This window comes from Bidens hawaiensis, unplaced genomic scaffold (genome assembly GCF_021521415.1).
Source record: "Bidens hawaiensis isolate Kalapana, Puna unplaced genomic scaffold, B.hawaiensis_p1.1 tig00017141_1, whole genome shotgun sequence".
Taxonomy (NCBI): domain Eukaryota; kingdom Viridiplantae; phylum Streptophyta; class Magnoliopsida; order Asterales; family Asteraceae; genus Bidens; species Bidens hawaiensis.
The window spans coordinates 129643-149318 of record NW_027492588.1 but is presented as its reverse complement, the minus strand read 5'-3'; the positions used below and the strand labels follow the sequence as shown (position 1 = coordinate 149318).

Sequence of the window (19676 nt, the reverse complement as noted above, 5' to 3'; positions counted from 1 at the left end):
CTTCCAATTCTCAAGCATTCAAAGGTGTTCTTCATATTTTTTTTGGCAGTTTGACTTTCCAAAGTCAAACTGACCATAGTCTTACATTATAATCAACTTGTTAACACTTATTTATACTTGAAGATTGTTATACAACATATATATAATAGCACCCTTTGTACCTTCGGTGGGCATTTCTCCGGTCTCGGTCGGTTAAGTGTCCGGCCCATAAGACAAAGCTACATGGAGGACTCGTAGTAGTCCTTGATTATATATATTTTCCGCATCTAACTATCAAACTAGTTATACTTGTTTAACTTCTGCTCATCTTAGTTTTATTTTACATTTTGAGTTCCATGGTTATGGGTTTGTAGAGACTAGCCTTGGTTATTCCGTAAATAGCTCCAAACCGGAAGCCGAACTCTTGTTTACTAGTTTGTTTAAATAGTTGTATAAACATGTTTTATGTAAGATTTGAGTTTCTAAAATCATTTTTATTAGTTCCATGGTTATGGGTTTGTAGAATCTAACCTCGGTCTTATCCCGAAACAAGATCCGAACCGGAAACCGAACTTTCGTTTAAAGACTTTGTTGTTGACTTTTTGTATGTAAAACTTTGGTATTATTATTTATAAATTATTTTACAAGTTCTATGATGTTTGGACATGTGGTAACCGTTCTTGGCCTTATTCCAAGATAAAAAAACCGAACCAAACCGAACTAAACCAAGTTTACTCGCTTAAGACACACAAGTGTGTTTTTAACCATTAAAGCTTATATATTTCTTTAAAAATACTTTATAAACTGATTTTAATTATTTTCACAAAGTACTCGAAATGTTGAATCCAACTTGATCCTATAACAAAGTTTGGACCGACTAAACCGAACACTCGATTAACGGACGTTGTTAGTTATAAAACAACAGAACTACATTCTTGGTTAAGTCTCTTTAAGATTTATTGAGTTATCTCATAAATTTATTATTTTGGGAAAGTTGACTTTGGGTTTGGTCAAATCACCAAGACCCGAACCGACCACCCGAACACTCGTTAAAACCCGTTTTAGTATCTATATTATAAAGGGACTTGTTTTCTTGCATTTTTACCCATCTTATTACTTAACATAGGTTGAGTAAAATTAAGGGCTAGATACTTTAACCCGGTTTCGAGCAAACTTACATTTTTAAAGGATTATTATTATAATTTCTTAAATATTTACATTTTAAACCTTAAACTTTAAATTGTTTATATTTCTTATCATTTATTTTCATTTAAAGACTTCCAAGACAACTTTTCTAATACAAGACTTCTTCTCCTTTAGGCTTCGTTCGTTAAACTCATCGTTCCGGTTAATCTCCAAATCATCAAATCTTTCAAGTTTATTACTTGAATGTGAGTACTTTCATCCCCCGTTTTCACTCTTTTATATTTTGGGGGTGACATTGCAAACTTATTCAAATCCAAATGATTTATACTTGAGTCTTAAACCACAAACTTTATTGTATACTTCACTTAAATAAATGCTCGATTTGGTGATTATATGCTTATATGCTTAAGTGCTAATGTGTTTACCGCTTTTGGATGGTTGATTCATAAATCCGAGTATATCTGGCATCCCCTTATAGAAAGGTGTCGTTAATGTATTCTTATTAACGATTTCATACAAAATCCGAGTATATTTGGCATCCCCTTATAGAAAGGTGTCGTTAATGTATTCTTATTAACGATTTCATTTATCTAAATTGTTGCTGTTATTTATTGTTTTGTATACAAGTTGTGGAATTTCATATTGTATATCTATTGTTCAAAAACTATGAAATTGCTCACCAACCTTTGTGTTGACAAAATCTATTTATGCAATATTACAGGTTTGACTTTAGGTTGACTCGAGAACTTGAAGAAAAAAAAACGTTATCGAGACTATTAGGATATTAGCAAAACGAACAATATATTATTTACTATGATTTGAATTCGGTTATTGTATGAACAAGTTATGTGATTATTTGTGTTTTTATGAATTTAAATGAGTTGGTTAAATAATGTCACTTAATAGTGTCGTGTGCGATGAACAATCGGTTGCGCCCCGACGTTTCCGTCATGGTCGGGGTGTGACAAAAATAATGAGATTTTGTCCTTGGTTGCTTAACTTTTACAGGGAAGTGAAACGAAACATGAATTATATTTACACATGCTATCATTTGGCTTACTTGGTTTCTTCTTGAATTATTTGGAGTTTTTAAGAGAGTGCGGTGTACTAACATCAAGGGTTTTGCGTGAGATGATGTGACGGCAGAATGGTGAAAATGGAACACCAAGTATTGCAACATTGATCTTTTCATACTGAAGAAACGTGGATCGGCTCACTGGTAGACGATCAACTTTCTCGGGTATGAGTATGCTATTTCACCGATGGTTCTCCGGAGTATGAATTCTTCCACCTACAAAACGAGCAGCACCGTGAACTTACCCCTCAGAAAGGGACAGAGGGGTCCTCTTTGGGGTAACCCTCCGGTGTGAGAATAAGAGATTGTAGGAGAAGATAATAATAATCTGAGAGTGAGTAAGGAATTGGAATGTATTTTCTTGCTTACCTCCCCTTGTGGAGGTGATGTGGTATTTATAGTGTTAGGGTTTCCAATGATTGGGCTCAGATCCCATTAGGGCCTTTTTGGCCTCCTCCTGTTGCTTTGCGCCACGTGTCCTTAGGACACCTGGTGCTTTTTCATTGATTATTCTCTGACCCAGGTATTTCACCTGACCCATGTGCAATCACGTGGTAGCACATGGGTTTTACTGAGTTGTCCACCTTTCATTGGCAGCTGTCAACATCAGCATATTCTTATTCCTTAAAGGATACCTTCTGGAAGGTTGTCTGACGAGCACAATCAAGGTTGTCCTTATCCTGATTTGGATAAGGACGAGGTTGATTATGTGCACGTGTGATATGCGCCTATCCTGAGGATGCGCGAGGTCTTCTCTTTATTCTCACGCGCAAATGTTTCATGCGCAGATGTGATATGCGCCAGCATATGTAATATGCGCCACGCGTAGATGCGCCACGCGCAGATGTGATATGCGTGAGCATGTGATATGCGCCACGCGCAGATACGCCACGCGCAGATGTGATATGCGTGAGCATATATGGTGCGTGAGCATGTGATACGCGTGAGCATATGTGATGCGTGAGCATATGTGATGCGTGAGCATATGTGATATGCGTGAGCATATGTGATATGCGCCATGCGCATAGGTTTTGGCTTTGTGCCTTCATGATATCTTGATTTCAAGCCTCTTGTCTGTATCTTGTGGGTTGACCCGCCCCGCTCGATGTTAAGGCGGGTACATACCTCTTCAATCCCCCCCAGTCTAATGTGTGTCTTGTCTCGCGCGAGCGAGATAAGATAGATATTAGACTTAATTGTTTTCTCTTTTAATATGTTGTCTTTTCCTTTTTTATTTCTCATCGTTGCGCGAAATTCTATCCTTTTGGTTGAAATGAATCGTCTATGTGGTTGGTTGGTACTGACATGCGTCAGAGATGGAGACGTGTCAGACTTTTCGTGTGCTCGAGGTGCTACAGTTGCCTTTCATGTCCCCTCACACAGTGTCAGGTACACGTGTCGCGCTCGTGTTGGCCTGCACCTGCGAGTGGGGGCGCGTGAACTCTGATCAGTACCTGTTTCGTTCCCTTTCATGTCCCCTCACAGTGTCAGGGACACGTGTCGCGCTCGCGTTGGCCTGCACCTGCGAGTGGGGGCGCGTGAACTCTGATCAGTACCTGTTTCTCTCTCTCCTGGGCGTATAAAAGCAAGCCTTTTGAGTTATTATTCTTCATCTTCCTTGTTATTTCAGAGCTTTTTCCTTCCTTCCATTTTTATTCCGATTAAGTGCCTGTCTTTTGCTTCCAGACTTCCGTTCTTGAAGTAACATCTGTTTGATTTATAGTTGTATGTCTGATAACCCAGACACCACAATCTCCCCCAGCAAACGCCGTGTAAAGTCATTAGTCATGTCTACTTTGAAGAAAACCGGCAAGGGGAAACGGGCTGCCGAGGCCTCGTCGGAGGAGGTGGGGAAGGTCAAGACAGTGAAGAGGTGGGATGAGATTCCCTGTAAATTGAGACAGTATGATTTTGACAGTCTCATCGCCTCTCAGGGTTTTCTCCCTGAGTACGGCTGTATGCTCCCGGCGGCCGGGCAAACGGCGGCGGATCCGCCCACTGGCTATATCTCCTTATATTGCCATTTTTTCACTCACTGCAACCTTCGTCTTCCGATGACAAGATTTGTGGGTGCGCTGCTTCAATTTCATGGGATTCACATATCCCAAGTCCATCCCTTTGGACTTGTGCGCATGACTCATTTTGAGTTCATGTGCAAATCTCAGCGCGAGGAGCCCACCCCTCGGCGCTTTCAATATTTTTATAAACCAAAAATCCAAGATTCTTGGTTCTCATTCGTTCCTCGCAGTCAGAAGGTCAAGTGCTGCACTGTTTCCTTCAAGAGCCTTCATGACTGGTCTGAGAAATTTTTTTATATTAAGGCTGGTGTGATTCCCATTCGCATGACCATGCGCGCGATCACTTCTGCGCCCGCGGATGGGAATGTTCTTAAGAACCCAACTGGCGCATGGGTTAATAAGTTGACTGCTGAACCATCCCCCGCCAAGAATATTTGCGAGGAGGCGCTGGTGGGGGTTGGTATGAGCAGGAGGTGGGCCGACAGCGCGACTGAGCCTGTTATCCAAGTTGACGGCTTATGTGAGTTATTAGCTCATTGCATTATTTCTGCGCGAATATAATTCGTTTTGCTGATATCCTTTTGTCTTGTTTTATGCAGTAAGCAAGGAGTACGTTCACGCCGCCTATGATGAGCATATGGAGGGTGGCTCTGTCGCGCTGGGCGCTGGGGAAGTTGGCTTCCCTGATCGCTTCGATGACATGTTCATCCCTGTTGATTTGGGATTTTGCTTTGACAGCGATGCGCCTGGTAGGCCTTTGTACTTATACTTATGCCTTTTGAATACCAAATTTGATTAACATTTCTGTTGCACGTAATGTAGATGCGCTCGAGAACTATGAGCTGGAGCTCGCGGAAGAAGAGGTGGAGGAGGAAGCTGAGGTGCCCCAACTCAAGCGTAAAGCTAAAGGGAAAACTGGCGCAGGGGCCAGTAAAAAACAGAAGAAAAATGATGCCCCTGTTGCTCAGGATCCTCCTACTCAAGCGAAGGGACTTGAGAAAACCCAGGAGTTTACCTCCAAGTTTTCCTTGTCTTCTTTGCCTCAAGGTGTGGGCAGACCTCCTGTCCACACGAGGTATGGTGCCGCCACCTCCTCCCTTCGCGCGGCGGAAAAGGGAAGCGGCGCTGCGCCTGCTGTTTCCTCTTCTCCAACAGGTATACTTTGTTTATATTTTGAGCGTGATTTCGATAGAGTTATTAATGAATCTTTGCTCACTCAAATGTTTGTAGAGCCGGTGACCTTGGTGGATCAACCTCAGGCGCAACAAGGTACCGAGGCTGCGCAGAAGGTTGCTTCGAAGTCCCCTGTTTTACCCTCAAAAAGGGGGAAAATGGACTTCATGGCGATGTTTAACTCGCGAACGGCGGTGCGCCAAGGTATATATTGCGCTTTTATTTTCTGACTTTTTTCTTTTTAGATCAAGTCTTGAATCATTTCTCTTTATTGGTTTTTTCATAGGCATTATAGCTGGCACACAAGCTGCTGGCGGCACTGCTGGCGCCGGCGCCAGCGCCGTTGGTTCTGCTCCTGCTCCTGCAAGCACTGAATCTCCCCTCATTGGGATTACTAAGGAGCAGGAGGCTGTTTTACGCGCTGATCTCGCGGCGTCGAGACCTCCCTCACCTCCTCCTACGCGCAGCCCTCCTCGCGAGACTGGTTTTGATTTTTCCAGGTCGCAGGAGAAAAGGCCTGTTACAGAGGAAGATGAGGAGGCCCATTTTGAAGACTCCGATGGCGGCCGCGCAAGCCCTGTAGCGCCACGAGATTTCGTGGCGCAGTCTTCTCATGGGGCTGGCACTGACTTTTCTGCTTGCTCCCCGAAGGTATAAGTTCGTTTTGCTCCGCTGTGCGGACTTCCATATTAGTGTTTAGATGACTAGAACGTTGCTTTGTGTTTGCAGGAAGCCGATCACATATACCGCCCGAGATGGAATATTACTGAGGATAGCTCATTTCAGTCCATGGGGGTGTGTGAAAACTTCTGGGCTCACTCCGTGCCTCCAGCTGAAAGGAGGTTTCAGGAGGAGTGCGCCCGCGTGGACTTGCTCAACGACCATCTTTTCGCTGGGTCAGCGTTCTTTGCTGCCTCCCAAGAGCTTCGCTATGATTATGTAAAGGTGCGTGATGCTCTTGCGGAGGCCAAGCAAGAGGCTAAGGTATCTGCTTGGAATCTTTCTGACGATCGAGAGAGAGCTGAGAAACTCCAAGCAGAACTCAGCGAGAACGGAGCAAGTGCCAACGCTGCCTTCGTGAAGCGCGGGCATGAGCTGCAGGCTGCGCGGGAGAAGCTGCAGGCAGCAGAGGCGGACGCGGCCAAGTATGCGCAGCGAGTGCGCGACTTGGAGCTGGATGCAGAGGCGTGTGACCAAGCGCTTGTGCAGTCTATCACTGACAAATCTTCATTAGAGAGTGAGGTTGCGCGCCTGAAGAAGGAGCTTGGGACCGCGCAGGCAGAGAAGGATGAAGCCCTGGCGACGGCAGCGTCTAGCCAAGAAGCGCTCGATGCTGCGCGAGCGGAAAGGAAAGAGGCCTTGGCGGCAGCAGCGTCCGACAGAGAAGAGCTGAAACAGACCAAGGAAACTGTTACAGAGTTGTTAAACTCTCAGATTCCTGCTCTTGAGACGTCTGTTTCTTCCCTCGCGCAGGATCGCCAATGGCTAGTCTCACAGGGTATGACTCGTTGCGCTTATGCGATGAAATACTCAGACGAGTTTCAGACCCTTGTGATGGATTGCAACGCTGCCTCGCGCTTGGTGGGTCGAGCTGAAGGGTTTAAGGATGGCTGTGAATATAGCATGCTGAAGAAGAACCCATCCGACTACCCTTATCAGCTCGACGTTGTCTGCGCGGACATGGCCGAGGTGGGGGAGAAGTATTTGAATACTCCCATTTCCATCCTTGAGCAGGTATTTTAACCTTAATGAGTTTAACTTGACTTATTTTCCTAGTCTTTTTGTACTCACACTTTTCCTTATGCTTTGCAGATAGCCTTGCTTGCTGATCAGCCCGATCTCGGCGCTCTAAAGAAATTACTTGACGAGTGTGAAGGGGCTGGTGGCGGCGATGATGGCGCGGGCAATGCTGCCTCTGCTAGCGGCTCTGGCGTGGCCAAAGGACCCGCTCCTGACACTATTGTGATAGAAGACGACTCCATTCAAGACGAACAGCTTGACTATGGCAAGTTTGGAGATGACGATGAGTGGGCTGCGCCAGATGCTGAGGGAGGTAATGATGAGGGCGATGAAGAGGCTGACGTCGACATAGAGACTTGAGAAGCCCTTCATGTTTTTTTTTATTTGCAGTTTGTATCTCATCATTTTGTAAATTTGTAACCTTCTATGTTTTGGAATGAAATTTTGTTTTTCCCTTATTCGCATCTTGCGCATTCCCCATTCATCTCTTTATATTGCATGTTTGCTTGTTGAATATAAGATATGCTTGCACGTTGAAATAAGAACAAGGTTGTAAGGAAATTATTTTACTTAATCCTTGTCATATTTTAAGTGATTTTGCAATATCTTGACTATGTTGACACGTGCCTTGGCGTTTCATTATTCCTCTTTTGCGCGACGTTATCACGCATTTATTATAGGGAATTATGAGGTTTTTTTTTTGCCTTTACGTGTCAGTATGTGTTACTCTGATATCCATTACAATTCCATGCGCGACCTCGACCTGAGACCTTAACAACTATGTTTTGGCATGTGCTTTGCCTTAGTTGTGCTTAGGTATTTTTATGGTCTAGCTGCGCAGTATGTAGGATGGATCTTGTGAGTGATTTGAGCTAAGGCTCGTATTATTGGGCTAAAGCCCTGAGCTAAGGCTCATATTATTGGGCTAAGGGCCTGACGTTTTAGAGTTAAAACTCGTTAACGCGTTTGAGCTTGAAGCTCGCGCATGTATGTTTTACTTCGCTTTATTTTTGTTTTGATGTCAATACAATGTTGTCATATTGCTCAAAATTAATAAAGGGAAGTGTGAAACATGTATGCAAAAGGTAATAGAACACACATCAAGAGAAGATAGCGCGTATCATTATTCATAATGGCTTAAAAAGCCTTGATTACAAACTTGACAATTTTTACATGAAACATTTTCTAAGCTGTGCTGCGTTCCATGCGCGCGGGATCTTCTTTCCATTCAAATCTTTTAAAGTGTATGCGCATTTTCCCAATTCTTCCGAGACTTGATAAGGTCCTTCCCAATTGGGGGACATCTTTCCCGGGGGTATCGCGCGGCTAGCTTCATTGTTTCGAAGGACAAAATCATTCTTCTTAAAGTGGCATTCTTTCACGCGCTGATTGTAATACTTTTCTAGTTTTTTCTTGTATTTGGCTTCACTGATGATAGCCGCTTCTCTGCGCCCTTCAAGTAAGTTGAGATCCAACCTTCTTTCGCGCTCGTTATCAATCTTACTCATCATGAGCACTCTATGGGATGGGCATCCAATTTCTGCTGGAATCATAGCCTCCGTTCCATAGGTTAGGCTGAACGGGGATTCGCCATTGCTGGTTTTGCTTAATGTCCTGTGCGCCCACAGGACATTAGGTAGCTCCTCAACCCATGAATGGGATTCTCCCTCCAACCTTTTCTTCAACCCATTTAGCAAGCTTTGGTTCGCGCGCTCCACTTGGCCATTCCCCTGAGGGTGGTATACTGAAGTGAAGATTTGGTTGATGCGCAATTCCTTGAGCCAACTGGATATCTTCCTGTCGGTGAATTGTTTGCCATTGTCACTCACAATTTCCATGGGCAGGCCAAAACGGCATATGATTTGGCTCCAAATATATTGCTTCATCGCCTCGGCTGTGATTTTTGCTAGTGGCTTGGCTTCAACCCATTTTGTGAAATAGTCTACTGCCACTACCAAAAATTTTACTCGCCCTTGCGCTTACGGTAGGGGACCCACAATATCGATTGCCCATTTGTGGAAAGGCCATGCGGAGGTCACCGGAATCAAGTTGTTCTTTGGCCGCATGGTGTTTGGCGCATAGCTCTGACACGCTTTGCATTTTTGGATCTCTTTTAACGCGTCCAAGTACATGCCTGGCCAATAGTAACCTGCGCTCATTGCCTTGGCAACCACCATGCGCGGGCCAGCATGTATTCCACAGATTCCTTCGTGTATCTCTCTGATCACATAGCTTGCTTCCTCAGCATCTAGGCATTTCATGAGCGGTCCAAGATAAGAGCGTCGATATAACGTACCATCAAGCAGTTTGTAGTTCTGCGACTTGTGTCTTATCTTCCTCGCCTGTGCGCGATCGTCCGGTATCTTTCCCTCCTTCAAGAATTCCATTAATGGAGTTATCCATGATGAAGGTGTTGTATGAATTACAAGGACAGACTTCGCTCCCACCGACGGGTTGCTCATTACTTCCACCCTGCCATCCTTGCCAAAGTGATCGAAGCTGGTTGATGCCATCTTACTCAGCGCGTCAGCAGACTTGTTTTCACTGCGCGGAATATGTATGATTCTGAAGAAGTCAAATTGCTCGATGAGTTTTCTCGCCTGCTCTAGATATAGAGGCATGGTGTTCTCCTTGGCATCATAAAGGCCATTGACCTGTGCTGCTACCAAGTATGAATCAACATGGGCCTCTAGCTTTTTAACTCCGAACTTGTGCGCGATGCGCAGACCAGCCAGCAGGGCTTCATACTCAGCTTCATTGTTGGTGCTCTTGAAATCCAACCTGATTGCGTAAGTATACTCATGACTTTCTGGATCCACCAGCTTGAGGCCTGCGCCGGACCCTTCATTGTTTGAAGCTCCATCAGCGAATAATCTCCAAACATTTTCTTCATTATTGGCTCGCGGAGGGTCTACCTCGCGCTGAGCCTCTTCAATTTTTCCTTCAGGGATTTCTGCGATGAAATCAGCTATGACTTGTCCCTTTATTGCTGGACGGGGCTTATAGGCGATCGTGTGCTCTCCTAATTCCAGCGCCCATTTTGTCAGCCTTCCTGAGAGCGCGGGACGCCGCAAGACTTGCTGGATGTTGTAACCAGTCAGAACTTCAATAGGATGACCATTGAAATATCTATGAAGCTTGCGCGACGCGTGTGTTAGTGACAAAACTAACATTTCCATGATGGAGTAGCGCGTCTCAGGATCTGTCAGCACCCGACTCACATAATAGATTGGTGTTTGGATTCCCTTGCGATCCACCAACAACACTGCGCCGATGGCGCGCTCTCCTGCTGACAGGTACAATGTTAGAGTTTCGCCAGGAAGTGGAGCTGTGAGCGCAGGCAGATTTATCAGACATTTTTTTATCTCACTGAAAGCTTGCTCGGCCTCAGGCGTCCACTTGAATTGGCTTTTCTTTAGGCAATTTCTCAATGTGTTAACGAATGGGGTAGATTTGCTTGCATGGTTCGCTAGGAACCTGTTGATTGATACCAATCTACCATTCAACTTTTGAACTTCTTTCATGGTGGATGGTGAGGGCATGTCAAGGATAGCCTCCACCTTCTCTGGGTTCACCTTGAAACCATCCTTGGTGACCATTACACCGAGAAATTTCCCTTCTTCTACGCCAAATGTGCATTTGCTCGGGTTGAGCTTCATGTTTACTTCCTTTAGACGCCAAAGAGTTTCTTCGATGTCTTTGAGCATTTGTTTTCCCTCCTTGCTTTTGATCACCAAATCATCCATGTAGACTTCTAGGTTTCTTCCAATTTGCTCGTTGAAAACCGCGTCCATGAGTCTTTGGTAGGTGGCTCCCGCATTCTTCAAACCAAAGGGCATTTTTGTGTAACAAAAAACACCCTTGTCGGTTCTGAAAGCAGTCTTGTCCTCGTCTTGTGGTGCCATTTGAATTTGGTGATAGCCCTTATAGGCATCCAGAAAACATTTGAGCTTAAATGGCGCCACGGAGTCCACCTTCGCGTCAATGTTTGGGAGGGGGTAACAATCTTTTGGACATGCTTTGTTGAGGTCTTTGAAGTCAATGCACATCCTCCATGACCCGTTGCTCTTCTTTACCATCACAGGATTGGCTACCTGTAAGGCCCCGTAACCGGTAACCCTACTTTCGTGTTGGATTTACTCATAAACACAGTTCTAAATATCAGAGTTAATTAAAAACTTTACGCGGAATATAAAACTTTCATAAAACATTACATATCAATTCATACTCATGTCTTAAAACATTCCTCTTGTCTTTCAAAATCAAAACATAACTTATAAAACATATCGGATCTTCAGATGCCAGGCCTTAGTCTTCTGCCATGTGTCCTCCACTCAAGCCAGCTGTCTCATCCTACTCACCTGCGTGCATACTAAAAGTCAGCTACGCTGAGTGAGTTCTAGTTAATCATACAATACCGTACAATACCTTGTTACATACATACGTACTTAACCTCATAACTTTCTTTCATTCACACACAAGTACTCATACCTTCATTCTTACTTACATACTTTCTTTCTTACTTACATACTTTCTTTACATTCATAATCATACGTTTTAAAGAGCCTTTCGCCCTATAACCTCACAGATATTATAAGGGTCTGGTCCCTAACATCACAGATATTATAAGGGTCTGGTCCCTAACATCACAGATATTATAAGGGTCTGGTCCCTAACATCACAGATATTATAAGGGTCTGGTCCCTAACATCACAGATATTATTAGGGTCTGGTCCCTTGTTTTCGAATATTAGTAGGGTTCGATTCCCTCTTCGTTACCATACAACCATACATCATACCTCGAGTATTATTAGGGATCGGTACCCTTTTCGTAACCATACAACCATACAACCGTTATTTCCTTCTTTTATTAACTTTATTACGTTCATACACATAAACATACATATCATACTTGCCATATTTATAACGTTACAACCTGACAGTACGTGCAATATCCGAAGATCGTTCACGTACCATCAAGCAATCATTCATACATATCATACTTACCATATTTATAACGTTACAACCTGACAGTACGTGCAATATCCGAAGATCGTTCACGTACCATCAAGCAATCATTCATACATATCACATATATCACATATGGCATACACTTATCACTTAGGATAAATGTATTAACAACACATCAAGTATGCACACAGCCCCGAAAACATAACAAGGAATGGGGCTAGAAACTCACCTGGATCCTGTTACGCTCGCCGTTGATCGTAATTCCTTTCTTTAACTGGGCTCGGCTAACTGTATAATATTTACACATATCAATTAACTACTGCTACTCGTTTGTATTTCTATCTATATATGACCCACAACGAACGGGGGTCCGGGGGCAGCGCCCCTGGCAGCGGGGTTCTAGGGGCGGCAGCCCCTAGCGGGGTCCAAGGGGCAGAGCCCCTGGCTGGGGTTAAGCTGTTTCCAAGGGGAAAAATTTTATTTTCGATAACTGCCTTAACACATTTTCCATTAGGTTTTTAATTTATTTTATAGACGAACTTCGCTTCAGGCGAAGTTAAACCTTAGGCGAACTTGGAAACAGCTTGGTTCTGGCTTGATTCGATCGAATAGGAACACGTTCGATCGAATACAACACGTTCGATCGAATAGGAACACGTTCGATCAAACAGGAACACGTTCGATCGAATAGGAACACGTTCGATCGAATACAACACTCATTCGATCGAATACAAAACTCATTCGATCGAATGAGTTGGAGACCATTCGGTTGCTTCCCTATTCGGTCGACTGGACTTGTTCGATCTACGCATTCGATCGAATAGACTGATTCGATCGACTGGTTCGATCGAATGAGTCTGATTCGACTCCTTCAAGCTGGGCGACGGAGAAACCCACGGGTTTTCCAGATTTTCCAGATTTTTGACCCAAAATCGAAGTTTTTGACATGGAAATGCTCGGGATTGAAAGGGCTATCGATTCCTAGTACTTTTAAACACAAAAGCTTGCATTTTGACACCAAAACAAGGCGGTTTTTGACCCGAAAACTCAAGTTACGAAAATGGGAGTTTTTGCTCGATTTGAGGTCGAAAATGGTTATGAAAACGGATGATTTTCGAGAGGGACTTACCAAAAACGATTAGGAACAAGATTGTGGACTCGGATTTGTGATTTGAGAACTTTCTCTCTCTAGCTTCTCTCTCTAGAAATGAGAGTGTTTGGGTGGGTGTAAGTGAAGGAAGATGGTGAAAATGGTGGAAGTGTCAAGAACTTTCGTTTATATACTACGGGTTTGGTTAGGCTCGGGTTGGCTTCCTACGGGTCGAGACAGGCCGAGTTCATAAAATAACTAAGCCCGAGACCCGTTCCTTACTCGACATTAAATAACTAAAACGTGAAATTACTAAACATAACTTTCTTTTATTTATTAATATAAAAATTTTAGGATGTTACACTACCCATGTCTGGTATCGTATTGGGCGGATGGTGTTTGCGCGCAGTAGATCCTCTACTTGCTCATTCATGGCCTTTGCCTTCTCATCCCCCATTATTCTCTTCTTTTGAGCAATTGGCTCTACGGACTTGAACGTGTTGAGAGAATGTTGCGCCAAGTCTCGCGGAACCCCAGTCATATCGGAATGTTGCCACGCGAAGACCGACATATACGTTGTGAGTAATCTTTTCATTCTCAACCTTGTGTCGTCTGATATCGTAGCTCCAATTGTGATTGTTTGCTCTGGGAATTTTGGGTTGAGAATCCATTCCTCTGGCGCGTTGTTTGCCATTGGAAGTTTCATTCTCCCTTCCCGCGGAATACTTGTCACTGCGCACAAATGATCTCGGTATACAAATGTTACACCTGTTGGTGTTGGGAACCCCAACGCGCCGTGCGCTGGCGACGGTATGGCGTTGAATTGGGCAATCGTTCCTCTACCCAAGATCATATTGTGGCATGAAGTGGTGGGCAAGACCAAGAAGTTGACAATTTCAGCTCGCTTGTGTTTTGTCATCCCCCATAGTTAGTTCAAATTGTATCTGACCTAAGGGGTGAATGATTTCATTTGAAACACCCGAGATTGGTGCATTCACAATTTCGAGCCTTGCTTGGTCTGCTGGATCCAACTTCCTGAAACATTGCTCATACATGATGTCTGATTCACTGCCAGTGTCCACCAGGACTTTTGACACTTCATAATGAGCAATGTGTGTAGTGATGACTAGAGGACTGCTGATAGAAGGGCCTCCCCTGATTCTTGGGAAGATTACTTGTTGCTCGCGCCAATCTCCTTGGACTTGCGCGCTTCTCTTTCTCGATCTTTGCCCTTGCCTTCCTCCCTCGGCTACACAGATTCTTTTGAACTTTTTGCTGGCTGAGACTCCATCTGGTTGTTCATTCTCTGGTCTTGGGTTTTTCACCAGGTGAGCCAACTTGCCTGATTTCACATCTCTTTCAATCGCATCCTTCAAATAGTGGCATGCATCGGTGTTGTGCTATGTGGACTTGTGAAACTCACAATACTTGCCACTGTTTGGTGGTCCCTTATAGTGTAGTGGATTGGGGCTTTTAAACTGGACATTCTCTGTGCTTAACACTTGTGAAGGCGTTTTAGTGAGGGGAGTCCATATTCTTGGTAGAGGTCTGTTAGGCTCTCTGCCGCCTTCCTCTTGTCACCCTCTCCGCGATTACGACTGTCTTTTTGGGGCTGGGGTGAGCTTGGTTGCGCCTGCTTTTCTGCGGGAGAAAAACTGGTTTGTTGCAACCTGGACCATACAGAGTTTTGTTTGCCCCTCATTTCGTTGTTGCGTGGTGCTTCTGCTTGGTGCCCTCTTTCTCTTGCTCTATCTTGGGCAATTTGTTTTTCATTTCGCGCGAAGACTCGCGATGCTTCCATTAGCTTGGCCCAAGTGGTTGGCATGCCATCTCTGCTCACGAGAGCTCTGCGGAGTTGATCACTGCGCGCACCTTGTATAAAGGCCAAGCGCAAGAGTTGCTCAGTGATACCTCCAATTGCAAGAGATTCCTGATTGAAACGAGTTATGTAGTCTTCAATCGTTTCATCATTCCTGCGCACGCAGTGCATGATGTCATCAGGGTCGCGCGTGTGTCTGCGCTGTTGTACGAAGTGAGCTTGGAACTTCTCCAATAGCTCTTCGAACCCATCGATTTGCCCAGTCGGCAAGCTTTCGAACCAGACACGCGCCGCGCCCGTGAGGCAGCGAGCAAACATGTGACACCATGTTGGCATCGTCCAGCTTTCTAGGTTTCCAGTGTTATAAAAACCTTGTAAGAAATCGTCTGGATCTGTTGTGCCCTCGTACTTGCCCAACCCACTTGGCATCTTGGTTTTGTGTTGAATGGGAGCCTTCGCGATGCGCTCAGTGAATTTTGAATGCTTCACCAAGATGGCTGGCCTGTACGGTGTGGTTACGTCCACTTGCCCTCTCGCTGGTGGGTTGTACGGTGTGTACAGATCCAGATCGGCTTTGGCTCCAGGCCCATGTTCATGTGCGCGCGGAGCTGTGAGCCTCCTGCATGAGTATCTCGCGTCTTCCTCATGCTGTGCACTTCTTTATCACTAAAATCAGCGTGTTCAGTGTGAACAGAGTGACCATCTTCCGGCGCACGCGCCCTTTTTGTTGTTCCTTGAATGGTTTTCTTATCAAACGCGAGCCTTTGTGTTAGGTCGGCTAACTTTTTGTGTTTAACCAGCTCATTGTATTTGTCCATTAAACGCCGTTGTTCTTTTATGAGCCATTCTTTAGGGTCATTTGTTTCATCTTCTGGACCCATTGGTCCTTTTTGTTTCGCGCCGGTCAAATTTTGGAACGTGAGATCGTCTGGAGGAGTTTCAGTCTGGCTATGAGGAGTTGTGATGAAGGGATGGTTACTGGTGGTGCGCGCAGAATCACGCGGCACCCTCGGAAACTGCTGTCCCTCATTAACATCCTCACGCTCAATATCCTTCAAAACTTGATCGCTGTTTCGAACACCAGAAACCATGGTGAAGTTTTTCAGAGAGAACTGATGAGATTTTGTTGCCGTTGTAACAGGTGATGGCGCCAATGAAGAAACGTGGATCGGCTCACTGGTAGACGATCAACTTTCCTCGGGTATGAGTATGCTATTTCACCGATGGTTCTCCGGAGTATGAATTCTTCCACCTACAAAACGAGCAGCACCGTGAACTTACCCCTCAGAAAGGGACAGAGGGGTCCTCTTTGGGGTAACCCTCCGGTGTGAGAATAAGGTATTGTAGGAGAAGATAATAATAATCTGAGAGTGAGTAAGGAATTGGAATGTATTTTCTTGCTTACCTCCCCTTGTGGAGGTGGTGTGGTATTTATAGTGTTAGGGTTTCCAATGATTGGGCTCAGATCCCATTAGGGCCTTTTTGGTCTCCTCCTGTTGCTTTGCGCCACGTGTCCTTAGGACACCTGGTGCTTTTTCATTGATTATTCTCTGACCCAGGTATTTCACTTGACCCATGTGCAATCACGTGGTAGCACATGGGTTTTACTGAGTTGTCCACCTTTCATTGGCAGCTGTCAACATCAGCATATTCTTATTCCTTAAAGGATACCTTCTGGAAGGTTGTCTGACGAGCACAATCAAGGTTGTCCTTATCCTGATTTGGATAAGGACGAGGTTGATTATGTGCACGTGTGATATGCGCCTATCCTGAGGATGCGCGAGGTCTTCTCTTTATTCTCACGCGCAGATGTTTCATGCGCAGATGTGATATGCGCCAGCATATGTAATATGCGCCACGCGCAGATGCGCCACGCGCAGATGTGATATGCGTGAGCATGTGATATGCGCCACGCGCAGATGTGATATGCGTGAGCATATATGGTGCGTGAGCATGTGATACGCGTGAGCATATGTGATGTGTGAGCATATGTGATATGCGTGAGCATATGTGATATGCGCCATGCGCATAGGTTTTGGCTTTGTGCCTTCATGATATCTTGATTTCAAGCCTCTTGTCTGTATCTTGTGGGTTGACCCGCCCCGCTCGATGTTAAGGCGGGTACATACCTCTTCACATACAACCTAAGAGGGTGTCATAAAATATTAAGCATTTGCTTTTAAATAAATTATTTATAAGATGATTTAAAGACTATAAATTTATAAGCATGCGAATGCACCTTAACACAGTTAACTCGTTTGGCCTCATCCATTATTATTTGCTTTTATATATTTCACATAATTTGATTGTTAGTTACAACATAAATGGACAAGTTTATATGTAACTTACAACATAGATTACACATATGTTGACCGTTATCAACATATTACAACTTAACGTTACAACTATCTTAGTTCGTCTTTTGAGGTCAAAACAAACAAGCAATTGACCCGGATCCTCTAATATAAACTAAACAATACTTTAACTTGCATTAAACATAAGAATCTCACATATCTTGATAGACTCTTTTAGCCATGAGAACCTCTCACTGGGATCAATCGATATCCCGCTAACCAATGGGACCAAGTAAACCGCAACTTACACTAGACGTGTGGCCTTCTAGAGGTGTAAATCTTGATAATCTTAACAAGGACGGGGATGGTTTTCCCTGATCAAATTCGCAGTGAAATGCCACAACTTTTCAGCTAGTTGTGCATCATTAGCTTGTGAGCTTGTTGCTTTTAGATTGCAGTTTGCAAAATACTTTCCACTGATTCCTTTAACTTGTGGATGCAATGCTACATAACATGTAGTCGCTGCCCCCTACAAACAACTTCTATTTCAAGTACAAGCAATGGCATGATCGATAACATAACTTGTAAACTTTTAGGCCAAACAAATTCAAATTTCTAAAACAACTAACTTCTTAGAACACGAATCATCACCTGATGCACGTTTTTAAGCACGACCTTACCAAATATGTTAGCAAGCCCTACATCAATGATGGGTCACGTGACTTTACTGGTAACAAGTTCTCATGATAAAAAAAAGGACATGAATATTCACCGCTAAAAAAGGTATGATGGCGAAATATATTGGTGGGAATTGCTCCTGGATGAACTGAGTTTGCAGTTATCTCTACTCCATCATCCTATTTGTGACATCGTCATCTTTATCATTATTTTTACAATTATCAAATTAGAATATTGAATATGATCAATAGGCTACATCAAACTCCATTAATGAAAAGTACCTTTAAGCGCCTTGCAAGCTCATTAGCATGAAGAACATTTGCCAATTTTGACTGACCATATGCAGATAATGCATTGTATCTAGAAATATTCAGACAGCTTAAAGTTAAAAAAGTTTGTGTCAAATGCTTTGAAAGTCTAATTTTTTAATTGCATACAACCTCCTAAATCGATAGTTACGGCAATTAATCGTGTGGTTTGTAATCATAATTAATGCACTAATTATTTATAAAGGTCAAGATTGTATTCTACCTAGACTGACTGTTAATTTGGTCAAACCGAATCCCTTCAGGATAAGAAAACTGGTGCCTGCGTGATGAGACATTCACAATCCTGCCTTCTTTACAACTTTCGTGAGCGGTTTTTTTCATGGTCTCTAGTAAAAGATTTGACAAATGAAAATGACCTAAGAAAAAGATTCAACAATGATCTTAAACAAAGCAAAACAATAATAAAAGGAAATATTATTCAATGCGTATGTTATTTGAACGGATCATACCCACATGATTAGTCGCAAATTGCAGCTCAATGTTATCTTTCGAAAGCATAAACGGGGTCGCCAATATTCCTGCATTATTGCTACAAACACGAAAATATACAACATGTTAAAACATTTTCTTTTATTAATAAAAAAAATTAAAACACTGAGATTTGATCCTACATAAGGAGATTGAGTGGAAGACCCGAGGATTTGTAATCTGATGCAAAACTATTAATCGACGCAATCGGACTGACATCAAGCTCCATGGCGTCGATTTTGGCAGTCGGGTTTTGTTTCAGGATTGCTTCTTTTACCGCTTTTCCAGCTGACAAATTTCTGATGGCCATAACGACATGGACTCCGCGAAGTGCAAGAACGCGTGCAGTTTCGGTTCCAATGCCACTGGAGGCTCCTGAGATGGCAGTAATATGTTAATGTTACCAACACAGAGTCGAGTTGGAACTTTTATCAAACAGTTGGTGGGCATAATAAGTTCATATTTAGTTACCTGTAACAATGGCGGTGAGACCGGATGCATCGATACCACGGGTGACTTCCTCTGCTGTTGAGAATCTTGAGAACCCAGATGGCCCTACGAAGCCAAACATTCTTTGAATGAACCGGAACAACTGTTTTCTTACGGCTATTATCCTATCCAGGGAGTGCTTGTGAAAATGAATTGTTTTATGAATAAAAAATTAATTAATATATATATTAAATTACTATTCATTTTACTATTCAATATTTTATTAATTATAATATTAAATCACTAGCCAAATTTCATAAATAAAAAATTATAGAATTGATGGTTTTTATTTTTTTATTTTATTTTTTTGTTTAAACTAATTAAAATATTTAACAAACTATATTTTTAAACATTAAACTTGGGCGAGTGCGACTCTACATGTTTTATTTGTCGGTTATATAATTTTC

At 43.4% G+C, this 19676-nt stretch overlaps 1 protein-coding gene across 2 annotated transcripts; it reads right to left on the bottom strand.

Moving 5' to 3' along the window:
- Positions 1-17585: 17585 nt before the first annotated feature.
- LOC143553082 (short-chain dehydrogenase TIC 32, chloroplastic-like) lies at positions 17586-19351 on the bottom strand. Of its 2 annotated transcripts, none has more exons than XM_077043144.1 (8): positions 19252-19351; positions 18924-19155; positions 18762-18841; positions 18515-18668; positions 18265-18343; positions 18034-18162; positions 17957-17980; positions 17586-17834 (listed from the first exon to the last, which is right to left on the bottom strand). In XM_077043144.1, the coding sequence occupies exons 1-8, from the start codon at positions 19349-19351 to the stop codon at positions 17655-17657; spliced, it is 978 nt and encodes a 325-aa protein (XP_076899259.1). In that variant the 3' UTR covers positions 17586-17654. The 2 variants fall into 2 exon arrangements, with proteins under 2 accessions (XP_076899259.1, XP_076899258.1); XM_077043143.1 differs by having other exon boundaries at positions 17957-18003; positions 18078-18162.
- Positions 19352-19676: the final 325 nt, after the last annotated feature.